General features: G+C 41.4%; 1 protein-coding gene across 2 annotated transcripts in view; it reads left to right on the forward strand.

Moving 5' to 3' along the window:
* Positions 1 to 16,303, forward strand: part of CLASP1 (cytoplasmic linker associated protein 1) — a 1,635,412-nt gene that overhangs the window by 920,936 nt on the left and 698,173 nt on the right. Inside the window, exon 25 of one of the 2 annotated variants that reach the window (XM_086957101.1) lies at positions 4,999 to 5,061. The exons of the other annotated variant lie outside the window; for it this stretch is intronic. Within the exon in view, the coding sequence (XP_086813227.1) occupies positions 4,999 to 5,061 (63 nt within the window). The remainder of the gene's footprint in view (positions 1 to 4,998; positions 5,062 to 16,303) is intronic. 2 annotated transcript variants of the gene reach the window in all.

The following is a 16,303-nucleotide window of genomic DNA, read 5'->3' on the forward strand; positions in this document are numbered from 1 at the left end:
CGCCCAAGTTAGTCAACTCCAGTGTACATAGCATGATGTCAGTTAGGCAACAGCAAGTAGATCTTGATTTACATCTACTTTTATTTGTCCTTAGAAATAGGGGTAGATGATGAGCCTTATTTTTTAGCCCAACCGTGACTTCTCGTAATTCCCTTTCACCGCTCCGGATGGCTTCATCACGCTTTCTGGGTAGATGTACAAAAACGTTTTTATTTCCTAAATGCCCATGAACTTTTTAAGGAGTACCATAAATCTATCAAATGCTTGCTTTCACCCTTCCACATCAAAGCTTTGCATTTCATTTCTGAGTTTCTGAAGATTTTTAATGACATTTCTTGTACCCCTAACCCCTAAAATGTCCTTCATCCTGATTTAGGAATAAACATGAAAGACCTATAAAATAGCTTTGCTGTTCAGTGAACGGTATCCCATGGCTATATAAGCTGTGTTACCTAGTGCTTAATCTCATGTATGTATTTACCGTTTTCTCCGCATTTTGTAATTTCAGGATCCCTGTTTTTTTCCATAAATGTTTAAATGGTAGTTAACTACCTTTCTGTGTATTGATATATGACGATCAGAGTTTAATGCAGTAGGTTGTGTCTGTTAGTCTTTAAACCAACGCATGTCTTCATCAATATTACCATATTCTGTAGATGTTACAACTTCTAAGTCTAGCTCAACTGCACCAAAATTTTCGTACAATTCCTGGGAGTGAAGTTCACATTTCTACAAAGAATTTTCTCAGCAATATATTTTTGGTTCAACGTTTTTTCTCATGTATATGTATCGTGGAACATGGTGTGATCTGTTCTGTCATTGACCAGATCTAATAGTGTAGATCTGGGTAATAACAAACCATGACATGACTTAATTAAGTGATGCCAGAATACTACGTAGTGTTTGTTTCCCATTGAGTACATACATCCTCATTTCCCACATTATGACTCCCTCTAAATTAACATTCCCCCACTCGATATCTCACCCACTGCTCCCAAAAATGTATGCCATGTTGAACAACTTCATTGAGTAATCTTTTTTCCCATATGGATAGGATCACTGTTTGGCAAGTTGTAACTTTCTCTGTTGTGTTATTTGACTCAAACGTGGATTGTTGTGTTTTAATTGGCTGCTGTGCCTGTTAACATCTAGGGAAAGAGAGGTTGGGCCTTTCTGTAGGCTGGTACGAAATTTGTGCCAGCCTACACTCACACCAGTTGTCATTCACATCTTTTATCTTGTAGAGGCTGTCTCATGTGGCCAGCTCATGTCTGTTCTTGGTTAGCTTATTAGTTTCTTGGGTAAAGTATTAGAAGGCATTTGCCCTCAATACATTTATTGCACTACTGTCATGTGCATCTCGGAACATTTGGACTACATTATACTAAATCTTACATTTTATCTTAAACCTAATGTTGCTGATAAACTACCATTACCCCTTGCACTAACACACTAACCCTTATAATATAAACGTGAAATTAGTAGTATTTAACTAATTTGATGATGTCGCATTCTTTGTGCTGATATGTGCTGATTGTTTTGTTTCTATGTAGGTTTATCCCAGTGTAGCAAATGTTATATTATGGGGCTACACTATTTCTTTATATCCGGCCAAGACTACTCTTATCTGATATTGATATATATTTTCTGGATGTATATTGAGTAGGCTACATCATAGCATAATTTGGTTTGCAAATCTGTACTTCAACTACTTGCAAATAATAGTGTGAAATTCTCTTAAAGGGAGGTACATGCTACTTGCAAGATATATCATTCAGTAATCTTTATTCGGCAACAAGCCATAACTGTACACAAAAATCAAACAATTTTGTGTGGTTAAAATCAAATGCGATGCATGAGTAGATAAAAATGGTTAAATCCATTACAACAGTACAGTATACTAAAATACAGCAGCAAAATTAAATACAGGGTATAACGCAAAGTAAACAGAAGCAGGATCATTAAACTACAGGTTTTTTTTAGCCTTTGCCTTCACATGCATAACAGATATCGTGCGACTGCAAACACTATTGGTTGCCTTGTATCCCTTCGTAAAATCCTACACGCTACTCTATAATTTCTTAGGCCCAAAAGTTAACAAATTGGAATAATCCATGTTTTATGATGTTCCATGTACGCTGGTCAAAAAAGTAAAATATGGTCAATAGTCTTGATGATCCCAGCGCAAAGGGGACAGAACCCTTCCAGTTTCCTAGTAACACACTGCCATTTAGAAGTAAAAGAAGATAGATATATCTGTTCTCGTGTTGTTGAAAACTCGCCAACTCCCTATTAAAGAGCCTTCTGTCTCCAAGAGAGGCATACGAGGAGGACCTAGGTACCAGATTGGATCAACCCTTGAAGTAGCTTCCGCGCTCCGACAGGTGTCACGATTGACCTTCGTTGTGACACTGACTTGCTTGTGGACATGACATGGAGCTGCATAAATGCGCCACCGTGCTTGCTGATATCAGTTTCTCTTTGTCTGCACCCAGAGATTGGGCTCAAGAGAACTGACATTTTGCCTTATTGTAACGTTTATCACAAAGAAAGGAATCTGTATTTCCTCACAGAGGCATGACATTTCATTTACAGACTTAACATATCCTTGGTGTTGTGTGGAAGTTCACAACAAAGTAATTGTTTTCTAGGGTTGAATGTTTTTTGAAAGAGCGGCCTTTCTTGCGTTAAGATAGGGCTAAAGACGGGCGCTTGCTTTTGATGGTACAACAGCCCGTTCTTCAGGCACTCAGTATGCATGTCGCATTCATTTCTGGAGTTCAGAAATACACTGGCATACAGTTGTTAATATGGTTATACGCATTTTATTCATTTACTTTTTTTCTTCCTACGGAAGCAAAGGTTTGTACTGATTTAAATATTTTGCATAAAAAACAAGACATTAATGTCGTCAAACCTTGATATTGTCTGAAGTTTCTATAATAAATAGTTGCTTTTCAGAAGGCGTTTTACCACACCTCCAACCTACAGTTTAACATGCCAGCAGCGTGCATTGGTTTGTGCTGAAGTAGTAATGTTGCTAAATCGTTTAACCATCACAAGTCAGTATGCTTATGCACAGTCTCAGGGGTGTGCTGTAATAGGAAATACCTACGTATAGCCTAAACCTTCCAGCCTATACCCTCGCCTCTACTCCAACTCGCCCATGATCTTGAGGAAAATTTCGATCAAATTCCTCCTTGGTGACAATATCATGTCCTGGCTCTTGAAGGCCTTAGCATTGAACTACAGTACAGCCCTCTGCTGTAGCTTTACCTCCTTTCAAGTGGAAGAGTAATACAGACAATTCAAGTGACATTTTATAGCACAGAACGCTGGTAAACGTCTCACCGTTTGTGTATTAAAAAGTGGCTAATTGGAAAAATGAACTAAGAACATATAGACCGATCCAAAGCAAGACAGTCCTTCATCCCTCCATATGACGTATCCCTGTGATGTGTTCTATCTCAGTCCTAACCCTTCGTGTCTGTGAGCAGTGACTGGAGGTGTGGAGCAGCAGGGAGGCTCGTGTTATTTTAGACTACAATCTGGGGCAAAAAATGAGACCTGGGTTTTAGCTGCTTAATAAATAACATTGGCCAAATAGATTGTTAGGTGAACAAAGAAAATGAATTATAAAATCTGGTCAGTTATAAGAACCAACATCGTGATTTTCTTCCAAACGAGGTACGATTTGGGTGGTGAAGGTATGAATGTCTCTTTAAATAGTCCAGTATTACCTCAGAACATATCTGCGCAACACATCCTGTGTGAAGAAAAAACAATGCATGGTTTATTATGTGAGGGACATGATTTAGGAAATGCAGTGTGATTATGGAAAATTGAAAGGCACACGAGATGAAATTAGGAAATAATTAGTATTCTCTCATGCATTGGCCGTTGTCTGCACCTCTCTAGTTTTGACACTTTAGCAGTTGATATGGGATTTTTGCATTGTGCCAGCTTGCAAAGCATTGTCTTTAGCTGGGCTGTTTGCCTGTTATTCATGCCTCTACGGCTGAACTCAGAATACAGGCAGTCATTATTTTTATTGGCTAGTGTTGGTAGAGATTTGGGGTTGGTTTCCAATAGCTTTATCTCTTGCGTGCTCATCGGGCTTTATTTACCCATCCTCTCATTGGGGAACGCAAACACAGTAACATTACTTGAAATATTGGACAGTGGAAGCTGAGTGCACAACTTGGTGGAATAAAAGTTTAGGTGGGAGGAGTTTAAACGTAATACTTGAGGTTAAGGGAAGAGTATTAGTTTCACCAAGCCTCCCGATATATTTTGGACCGACACATGAATGGCCCAGTTGTGGGCCACTATTTCGAACCATTAATGACGTCAAGACAAATTGAAATATATACACACATTCTAGCCCAGGTGGGCAATTAGAGGAGTTTAAAAAAAAACATATTTGCACCAGAGCAATTTTCGGACCATAAAACGTCTTTATTTCCAAATTTGATCAAAATGAATGATGCAATCTGAAGTTAACTCATCTCATGGAAAATCTGCTTGTTATTATAATTCTGGGCAACTCATTTTACACAAATCTTGTGTTAGAGGTCGAGCATGTTGTCAAGGCGTCATCTGGATGTTTCTTCAAATCATGAAACTGAAATCCTAAGTAAGTCTTCATAAAAAGAGCCACAACTCTGCTTCACATCCAGAATGTTTGTTATTGGTATCAATTAAAATTGCTTGCTAATACTACTTTGTGCCTAATTTACCATAAGCAGAATACTGTTAATAGCCTTGCAGTGTGGCTGAGCACATTGCTTGTGTAATTAGCATAGAGCGCTTTGAGGCCTTGCATTGAGCTTTGTGTGCAGTCATGCTGTCCATGTAGCCTTTTCTCATCTCCCAGTACTTTGTCTCTGGTTGTTCGTGTGATCACCTCTGCCCCTTTCATCTACTATGGATTGCAGTATTGTATCCTAACTACTTCTGTGTTAACCGTGTGGGTGTTGCCATTCCTTTACCTTGCAGCCTCTCGACGTCATTCCAGGTCCACTAGTGCTCTCTCGTCTGCTGATTCTGTTGGGCAGTCAGGTGAACAAGTGCTAACTGCATGCGCCTGCTTTATGATATGTAGCTTGTTGTCTCATCATGCTAGTGTTCACTGTTAGCTACATCTTCCTGTTGCTGGCATGCACTGTGTGTTTTCACAAGTTTCAGTGATTGAATGTTTCCATTTGTACAATATACATGTTGAGATGTTGTGGACAGTGTCATAAAAATACATTTTACTTCCTGATATAAAGTTGAGCAATAAGTCACTTAATTTAATGGAGATGATCTAAATAACTAGCATTTTCTTCCTTGGTGTGCCATTTTTACCTTTTTCCTTTTTTACTGTTATTTAAACACAGTGCTGAAGTGTGTACATTTTTACAGTACATAGACTTGGTTTAAATAAGCCACCATTATGAATTCTTTGTTAATTTAAAAAAATACCGTGGGCCCTTAATTCCTGTTCCTGCAGTGAAGTCACAATCTACTTTTTCTGACTTCCCAGATTACTCCCGGAACCTTGGTCTAACACCCAGAGAAGCTGCAGAGATGTTTAAATGGTATTATTTTTATTGTGCAACACACAAAAAAAAGTTTTACAAAATAGTAAAAAGTGTGCAAAAGAGGGAAAATAGCAAATGGCACATAGAAATTAAACAGGCGATGGTGACTCAGATTGACATCTAGAGGAAAGGACAGGAAGGCAAAATTAATGTTTGAAAATAAGTGCGTATTAAAAAAAATAACCTAGTTGTCCACAAAGAAATCTAGCATGTTGGACGTAAAGCATGTGCAAAATAAAATAGCAGTCATTTTTGCAATGGTGCCATTTTGTTTACAATACTGAGTTATTGTTTCAGTTGTCATCAATCCGTGGTTACTGTACAGTTCTTTCTTTTATCCACAATGCTGTATCGAACAGGTAGCAGCTTGTTTTTTTGGATTGATTGCTGCCATACCCAGTGAGGCATTCTAAACCATTGAAGTACCTTCCTCACAGCATGCTGCGTCCAAGCTGGACCTCTTTTTGCTATGCCAAAAAGAGCCTAAGATGATTGCTTGATTCTAAGATACATTCACCTAGCTGCAATAGTAAGAAGGCTATCTTAAATGTGTAAAAATATTACAAAATGCAAAGTCACGCATGAAACACCTTGCGAAAACAGTATTTCATAACCATTTGTTTTCCTTCCAAACCTTTAAAATAATTAAGATGTATATATTTTTTAAAGCATAATTGTTCTGTCTTCACAGTATATGCAGTGATATAGGCAAATAACTCCTTACTGTACCAGGTTTTGAGTGGATTTGCCCAGAGTCATTAATCTGAAAACTTTTCACCTTGCCCATACGACCCTTTTCCAGCCAAGTATAACCCTATCCCAAAACGCATTCAATCCGGAGGAGAGCTTAACATCTATAGACACAGACTGGCTGTTTCTAAACTGAAGTTCTAAACAGTGGATTAGATAAAGGGGTAGGTTCATATAGTTCTGGATAGAAGTACCCTCCAGTCATAGGTAAGTACTGCTGCTAAGTGTTTGCTCTCCAACCTTTACTATGGAATGAAGTACCCTAAAGCTGAGATAAGCCAAGCTGCAGTGTAAAGGTTTCCTGGCACACGCACACACAAACCAATGGGTCACAGGCAGGCAAAGAAGCTCTTCGGTCCACTTTTGGAGAGTCCAGGATGGAACATGGTCAGTCAGGTGACTTTGCCTCTCAACTGAGCAAGTTCAAAACGTCATCCTGGGCTGCCATCCCCACAGTGACCACAATCAATCAGTAGCTGCAGCTACGTTCCCTGGAATCAAGTGGCCCTAAAACCAATGCAACAAGATGGGTCCTGGTTGAAAGTAGAAAAGATAACCCTGGGGTGTTATGAGATCTAAACGGAAGCGGATGAGCTTTGTACTAAGTTTCTACACTCACGGAAATGTAATTGTTTTTTTATCAGTAAAGGCGTACATGCAATAGTTTGTTTTAGTTATGATGACATCTTTCAAATTAACAGTTTGGAACTTTGAGGTGTACTAAGGCTCCAAAATACCATGTATTGTTCCCTCCATTAACAGCAAGATGTCTGACATGTTGATAGAGGTCATATTTGAAATGTTGAAGTTATCAACTCTTTCTTTGCAGAGGTTTGGAGGAGGAGAAGCACAATTACTACGCCCTGCATTTATTACTTTAGACATTGGTGTAGTTAATCGAGAATTAAGTTCCTGAAGCAGATTTTCTTTTTCATGTTACTGTGCCCATCAGTGAAGGGATGAATAAGTTCACCCGTTTGGAAGATGAGACAAGTCCCTAAGAAATTGGAAGTAGAGTCAGCGTACAGTTGATGTTTTAAAGAGCTTAATCATGAAGAATTTCTTACCGCCTTTCAGGCAAGAGTAGTCTGTGAACGAAAAATGGTTAGTACAATTGGCCTGTTTTGTGCAAGACTTGCTCCTTTGAAATGCTTAGAAACTTAGTTATATATTGATGTTACCAAAGGAGGTGTACGAGGACTCTTTGGTGTCTTGGTAGAGCCTGCCAGAAATTAGGAGGCTGCAGGGTTAGGAGGCTTAGGGCCTCTTGAAAATTCACATTTGAGTTATTATGATCCATTACATTGTCCAAGGTGGTGTTGTCTATCAACCGTTGTGAGGTCTTACTTTTCAACCTCTAGCCATTTTTGCCTTTGCAAGTACAGAGGGCTCAAAAAAAGATGCACAATCTTTAGATGATGTAGGCATAATTTAAGACAACAGACCTCTGAGCAGTACCAAGTGCCCTGCATCAAGGGCGTGTCAGTATTTTTGCAGTCTATCTGCGTGTGCTGTAATACCATAGATGCTATCACAAGCTCTACATAACTATAGGCATTACAGGACTATACCTATAATTACCCAGTTAAAAATTACACAAAACAGTTGCAAGAGTCATGTAGTACAAGGCAAGGATCTCAACTTTAAAAACTAATGCAGGCTCTATCTAATGTAGACTGTATTGAGTCAAATCACAAATTGAAGTTGGGGTATAATCTTAGTTTTGTCCCCTGGGCATGTGTTTGGAGAATATGGGACTAGCCCAATGTTGGCTCTGTCTTAGTCAATTGAACCGATGCATAGTCTGTTCATACCAGTCTCATTTCCTAAAACTTCATAACGCTGGTGAGCCTGCTCAACATGTGGTTCAACTCACCTTCCTCCCCTCAGACAAATACTATCTTCGCCTTGATCCGATGTCTGAGTGAGTGAACCTCAGCCTACAGAGCTCACTTCCAGCTCCCACCCTCCGCCTTCTATCGATTGCTAAAAATGGAGGCAGGTTCAGTCCTCTGAAGAGACTTGAAGGCAGACTTAACAGATGCCAATTTAACAGCAGAGCTGGTGTATAAGCCTTATGGGCTACAAGGGCGCATGGGCTACTCTCCTCCATGCTGTTATCTTGCTTTAGATTTCCGCTACCTGAGAGGGTCAGGCACAGTGGTGCAAGGTGTAGAGTGCCTGTGGTGAAGCAACATTTTCCGTCAAAATCCAGATTAGAGTTAGAGCTGGGTGGAAACAGCCAGAGCAGCAACACAGCAATGAATAAAGACCAAATCACATCATAGAATTGTTATTTGCTGTGTTACGTCTGGTAGTAAATCAGGAAGACTTGCAGGGCACTATCTGGATGCCGGTGGAACAAAGGCACTGAGAGACATCCAAGAACTCCCCTTTTGGGAGACAGTCATATCAAAGTAGCAGCACCCCAATTTATCCATCTGTAACCAATGCACCCAATATAGGAAGGACCTGTGTAATAGCATTGCCACCCCTCTGGAGCCCTTAGTAAAGCATGTGTGAAGGTCTTTAGGGCACCTGTTTCATTCCAAAGCGCCCCGTTCCTCCCCCCCAGAAACTGTCTCTCCTGCTATACCAATACTTTCTTTTTGCCATTGTTGAGACAAACCATTCTTCCTTTTTTGCATGCTGGTTCATCTTATGCATCAAGATAGCAGAAACTCTTGTGGGTTTGCCTCTTATGGGGCTTTGTGATTGTAGCCTCTGTGTTTAATCCAACCAACCCCAGTCACTGTGTGCTGTGTCAAAAACTAAGGTTTGTCATCCAGGAAAAATATACATTTGGCAGACAACAGTAGCCCAAGTGCATCGATCTTAGTTTTTCTATAAAGGATTTCTACTGCTGCTGGACCCGTTTTATTTAGTTAGAGAAGAGCATTACCTTGGAGCAGTCATGAAACTGTTCTTTCTTGTGGTGGGCGACACTAATGGTATTGCTCCAATCCATGTACTTGAGTTGTTTCACTATAAGAGGCCCTGGTAAGGTTTCCTGGGGAGGCTAGGTTGTCAGTGCGCAGTAAGACCACTTATTCACCAAAAAGTAAGCCTCTGCCAGCAGTCATGAGCCATGAAAGTAGAAGATGCTGTCCACTCCCGTCCCCGTACCCACAGTTTGGAGATTACAATGTGATCAACCCTACGTATCTTCCACTTTCTCTTGACGATATTTGGTTGTTTCTAGGGAGCAAATCTTTGTCAAGGACTGGACACTGTGTATGACTGTCTTCTTAATTGCTTGAGGAAAGGGTGACTCCTCAGGAGCCATGGTGCCACTCTGTACTTACTAGTGCTAGCTTGAAAGGTGTTTGTAGTCTCCAGTTAGGAGGGGAAAAATGAAAGGGCAAGAAAACTTCTTTTAACAACAATGGAGGAGTACCCCCTATATGCAAAGTATACAATAAAGGAATTTCCTCTGTATCTGGAGCTTAAGGCTCAGGTTAGCAGTAATTGCCCCAACCCTTAACCGGACAGTAGTTGTCCTTTTGAGAAGACCCCTCACTCACCAACCTGGTTGGTGACATGCTTCATCATTGGGGTCCCACCCCATAGGCCGAGTGCCCATAGGGTGTGCTGCGACACCTGGTTACAGTGGAGCGGGTTTCTTGTTTTATTATATGTGAAAAAGATAACAGTGAAAAGTGTATTAAAAAGGGTCAAGACTACTCACATCAAGACTTTATTCTTGAGTGCTTGATCCCTGTTAAAAAATATATGTGGCACCAGTGCCTATTTAGGAAGGCTTTGGTGTCTCGAGAAGTGTGATAAATCTAAAAATAGCGTAGTATTCTATGTGAGTTAAAAGTAGGTCTACATGTTTCAACCATATTCAAAAATTCTACTGGTTTTCGTCAGGACCGTGTGTTTTGAGCGGGGTGGTACGCACACGCTAAGGCGCGCCCAGCCCTCGTTCAAATAAAGACCACAAATTGTGGTCTAATGTAAAAGTGTGTTTTATCCTGGTTCAGGAAAAAACACTTGAAGCGATACATTTACGCTTCATGGGCATCGAGTGTTCCAAGACGGCAAGTATCCGTCACTTGCGGCTTCTGCTCGTCTATCGTTTAAACCTACTTGGTTCCTCACTCAGAAATGGGGGCATTTCTGAGTGAGGAACCAAGTAGGTTTAAACGATAGACGAGCAGAAGCCGCAAGTGACGGATACTTGCCGTCTTGGAACACTCGATGCCCATGAAGCGTAAATGTATCGCTTCAAGTGTTTTTTCCTGAACCAGGATAAAACACACTTTTACATTAGACCACAATTTGTGGTCTTTATTTGAACGAGGGCTGGGCGCGCCTTAGCGTGTGCGTACCACCCCGCTCAAAACACACGGTCCTGACGAAAACCAGTAGAATTTTTGAATATGGTTGAAACATGTAGACCTACTTTTAACTCACATAGCACACTACGCTATTTTTAGATTTATCACACTTCTCGAGACACCAAAGCCTTCCTAAATAGGCACTGGTGCCACATATATTTTTTAACAGGGATCAAGCACTCAAGAATAAAGTCTTGATGTGAGTAGTCTTGACCCTTTTTAATACACTTTTCACTGTTATCTTTTTCACATATAATAAAACAAGAAACCCGCTCCACTGTAACCAGGTGTCGCAGCACACCCTATGGGCACTCGGCCTATGGGGTGGGACCCCAATGATGAAGCATGTCACCAACCAGGTTGGTGAGTGAGGGGTCTTCTCAAAAGGACAACTACTGTCCGGTTAAGGGTTGGGGCAATTACTGCTAACCTGAGCCTTAAGCTCCAGATACAGAGGAAATTCCTTTATTGTATACTTTGCATATAGGGGGTACTCCTCCATTGTTGTTAAAACTAATTCCTGGGGATCAGGAGTTCCCACCACACATAGTCTGTGCAATTTCCCTTACTCTCTCCTTTGATTTACAAGAAAACTTCTTGCCAATCTTGTACTTCTTGATTAAAGATGATGTTTTATGTAGAAATAGGAAGTCACCGAACGATACTTGACATTAAGAGCAGGGAGATGAGCCAGGAAGGACTTCTAGAAGACAGTTCAGAGAAATCTTGCTGAAAAAGAGCAACATTTAGGCTAAAAAATCGCAAGTGGGTGATAAGGGTATGGAAAAATAAGGGAACATATAGGTTGCAAATTGTCCATCACACAGCACTGCCTCCTTATTCAAACAGAAATTGTCATCATAGGAAAATACTTGCCCCCATCTTTAATTGTGAACTTCAGGCAGTAATGTCTGAGAGATCCATTCATAAAGCTGGGCCAATTCTCTTGTTATATGACGTAGCGTAGACGAGGATCAAGAATAAGAACCCCAAGGTTGACGTCTTTGCTCTGAAGCAAAGCTCTCTGCTTCAAACACCATCCTTCTCTGCTGACGCTTCATGTGAGTTACTGAGTACTCCTCTGGGCAAGCGCACCATGGAATCATCCCCATGGTATAGAGTCTAGAGAAGAGCTACATGACTGCACCGTAAGCACATCACCATCTTCTCACTTGCTGCCGTGGGAAACTTCAAACGTGAATCCAACAGTCCCATTGCCCCAGAGTGTGTGAAGTGCATCTTCTGCCTCTGAGAATTAGTCTTGCTGACGAAAGGAGACATTGCGGTCTACCTCCCGGATGTCCCCGTTAGGGGATGATTGGGTTCCCTGAGCTTGAGGGGGTTACTGCATATGATGCAACAGCCATTTCTGTTTGTGCAATTCCTGTAAAGTGTAACCTTATCTATTTCATTCCTGCGGCGTAAAAAAAAATAAAAAATTGAGCCCCAGAGTGCTGAAGTAAAAAAAGGCCTTCAGCTCACAAGTTTAATACCAACTAAGTACACAATACAAACAATAAATCCTTATTGTTTACTTACAAGCCTCTGCTTTGATTAAAGGATGCATCTACCGATTCCAAAGCATTACTGCCTGCCCGCGAGCTTTTCCTCCATGTATGAATAAAGCCAAATCCATAAATTCATCAAATAAGATTGACATTTCGAGAGGTTTGGGCCTCAGGCTATCCATCACGTGTCTAATTGTGTCTGCGCTCGTATTTTACCTCTCTTTAGAGAAAGTGTTGTCAGGTTGTAGGCTTCACTCCTGTTTCTGCTGAACACATATGGCTGGCTTTGAGCAAACAAGTGTTTTTTTATGGGTAGTGTAGATATCCCATAGTGGATTTGCCTTCCTCAGGGATTCTCATCCTTTGTCTGTGATTTTGGCTGTTTATGCATCTTCGTTTGAGGGCCTTATGCATCTTCATTTGAGGGCTCGTTGTTACCAGTCTGTTAAACAGGAATTGGTTTGCCTTGACGTTATTTGCATTGTGATTTATGGAATCTAAAATGTAGCTGGCTTCTCAGTATTTGGTCTAAAGAGAAATTTAGTTGGTTTCTTCTTTTGACGTGACAGAATTTAAGATGTTTTACTTGACCTGCAAGTGTTTGCAGCAGTTTATCTTTGAGCGTGATGCTCTAATCTGAACCCACAAAAATAAAACCACTGGGTTTGGGCTCCCAACAGTAAGGCCAAGCCACTGACCAATATTAAACTAAACAACTGCCAATACTGTTACCTCAGATTCATCTATATTAAAAACTATGTTGGAATTCACTCAACATGGGTCCAAGACTCATAGTTCAGTCTGAATCAATCTTTTTGTTTTATTTGTACATCTCAAAACATTAATTTATTTAATTTCACCAAGTTTTCATTTTTAGCATCTAATTCACAAATACAAAATCTTACATTTGATAAAACCATCAACTCACATATTATAGATCATTCCATACAAACTGTCACTCGCTCTTGTCAAACATTCACACTCATCACTCTTACATTCACAGCACTGAATATCTATTTACAATTCATTTCTGATTTGTCTTTTGCCAGATTTACAACAAACATAGCAATCAATTGTACAACAATTTGTCTGTTTTTCATCAAATTGGAGCTTAGTTCCAATTTGCACCTCCTTGACCATCACCTTTTCCTACCATTAATTGATTTATTTTGACTCTAAGGAAAGGTGTCAGCAGTGCCTATAGTGTTATATATTAATTTATTACTGATATTCCTGTAGGCCTGTTTTCATATTTGTATATAAATATATTTTTTTGCCTTTTTTACTTGATGATAAACTCAATATTTTCATATACACCTGTTCATTTTCTCTTTATTGCTGCTTCTGTTTTGTTCTTTGTATTTGTTTGTCGCTTGACATTTATCTGCATTGTATGTAATTTATGTGTTTCAAAAGATATTGGTATTGATTGTTCATACCTTGGGATCAATAATTTGTCTCCCTGACTACTTCAGATTTACCTAATATATTTTTAGAATAAATTCCCTTGAAGGCACCTTTTACCTATCCATCTCCTGGATCCAATCATTCCTCAATGGCAGAACTTTCCAGGTCTTTGCAGAGGACCATATCTCCAGTCCTCTCCCTTTGAACTATGGAGTGCTCCAGGGATCTTCCCTGAGTCCACTTTATTTAACGTATATATGAGGCCACTAGCTGAGGTCATCCAGCCGTATGGGATCAGGGTGGTCACCTACGCAGATGCCACTCAGCTGGTGATATCTCTAAATCATACACGCACTGACCCGGCAGACTTAGAGCTCTGCCTAGGAAAAGTAGCCTCCTGGATGGAACACTCCTGTCTTAAACTGAACGGAGAAAAAACAGATCATGTACGTGGGCAATACTGCCAAGCTAACCCCCACACTGTCATGGCCTCCTTGCCTGCCCCCCCCCCCCCTCCCCCCGTGACCCTCCCCCCTCCAAGTCCTGAAGTCCAAGATCAAGAGCTTTGGGGTTTATTTAGCTGGATGACTCACTTAAACTTGACTAACCGGCTGTGACGGGGCCTGTCATGGCACTCTTAGAAAGCTACGGAAGGTTCTTCCCCTACTGCCCCCTGCTTCCAAGAAAATAGTAGTCCAGGCCTTGATTCTTTCGTGGGTGGACTACTGTGATTCATTGTATCTGGGAGCCCCAAAGTCCACCTTAAGGAAACTCCAGGTGGCCCAAAACTGTGCCACAGGACTTTTGACAGGTTGCGGCAGCATGCAGTCTGCAAGCCCCAGTCTGAAAGCCCTCCACTGGCTACCAATAAAGGAAAGGATCTCCTTTAAGGCCTTATGCATTGCTCATAAGGCCCTCAGGGGCACAGGCCCCCTAATCAATCGCCCCCTGATCACAGCATACATTCCCAGGAAATCTCCTAGGTCAGAGAACTTAAATCTAGCCTGCATTCCTAAAATTAATAAGCAGCGGAGCGGAGACCGTTCCTTTTCATACTACGCAGCGGGACCTTGGAACTCCATCCCCTTAACCTCTGACAAACGCCCACCTCCCTTTTCGGAAGGGACTGAAAACGTGTTTTTTTCGGAAGAATAACTGCTAGCTCTCCCTTTCAGCCTTAACTGCCGCTAGCGCAGGGATGCCTCTGGGTAGCCATGCCCTTTAGAAATGCTAATTAATAATAATAATAATAATAATATTAATAATACTACTAATAATAATAATGCACCACCTCAAGATCTTTACTCTACAGCGTTGCCATTTCTTGCACGCGCTTATTTTGTTCGAATTCAATTGAGCAAAACATTCCTTGAAAATATGAACATTTATTGGCTTTCTCATCCATTCTGCATACTTAGGTGCAAATAGAGTTGCACAACCTACGGGTATTGTGAAGTTATTGCTTGCTCACTACATTCCCAATGTTCACTCCGCACTCCCTATGCGCAAAGCATTTTTCTCATCCCTAGTTGCAAAGTTCTACCCCGGGAGTGCCCGATATTTCCTCTGTTGTAAGTTGTTTGCGGGTGTAAAATTTTACAAAACCCGCTTCTGTGAATTTGGGTTTGGGAATCCAGACTACAAATTCAGCTTTTGGTTGTAGCCAAAATGTTGACTTAAATGATGTGAAATGTTTTGTGAATCGACGTGTGTTTTTAATTATGTTCAGTAATTTTACAACTAGTCTGCTATCTAGCTTATAAGGTCTTTGCTTCCATCTTCTGGTCACAGAAGGAAATTCACTTTTAACTTTCTGGAGCGTTTATGGAGGGTAGTTTTAAAAGACATGAGGTTTTTCAGGTAGAACAGTCAGAACCACTTACAGCTCCGGTGAAACATAAGTCCCAGTTCCGGATTTTTATACTTTTTTATGCCTGTGATTCCCATGGTGACGCCCCCCTTTGAAACAATCTCTTATTTGTTTACAATCCACACTGTGGCTGGAATACAATTCTTTACTTCAATGCACTCCAGATGTGACTCATAACAGGACCCCTTGTAGCCCCTTCAGGGGGCCCGTACTCAGCCAAATGTAAGTAAGTCTTCGAGTTATGTAAGACTCAGTGGTGCGGTGGTGCCTCATAACATTCTGTGGGCTAGCCCATTATTTTGCGTTAGGCATTGACCAAAATGCACGGAAAAGCTCCATCGTGACCCTTGACCCAGTTCTGGGCCGGTCGCTCCACGCACCGCGCACACTCCCCGTGAGTGAGCCCAGGCTTCCCCCGCTTCTGCCGAGTTTCGCCGCTGCCCTGCAGCTGAGTTCCTGGGCCTCTGTATTTTTTATTCTGCCTCTGTATTTTGGTCTCTGCCTCTGTATTTTGTTTCCTGCCTCTATATTATGTTTCTGTGCTTGTTTTTCTCCTTGTTTGTGCCGTTACTGTGTCCTGCCCCTGCCGCTTTTCCCGCCCTTCTCCCCGCCGCTGCTCCCCTGCGGCCCGCCCCTTTTTCTTCTGTTTCCCTTCCCATTCGCCGCCCCGCTCCCACCTCCCAGCTGCTCCTCCCTCCCACTTTGCCATTATGGCGGAGTACACGCGTACGCGCAGCGAGCACTTGCCAATTGCGCGCCGAAGGCGTGCCAAAGGCAAGCCCGTCTACGCCCGGACCCTGACGACGCCACACCACACGACGGACCTACGACGTCGACACC

The sequence above is a fragment of the Lissotriton vulgaris genome, chromosome 2_1, assembly GCF_964263255.1.
Source record: "Lissotriton vulgaris chromosome 2_1, aLisVul1.2, whole genome shotgun sequence".
NCBI classification, from domain to species: Eukaryota; Metazoa; Chordata; class Amphibia; order Caudata; family Salamandridae; genus Lissotriton; species Lissotriton vulgaris.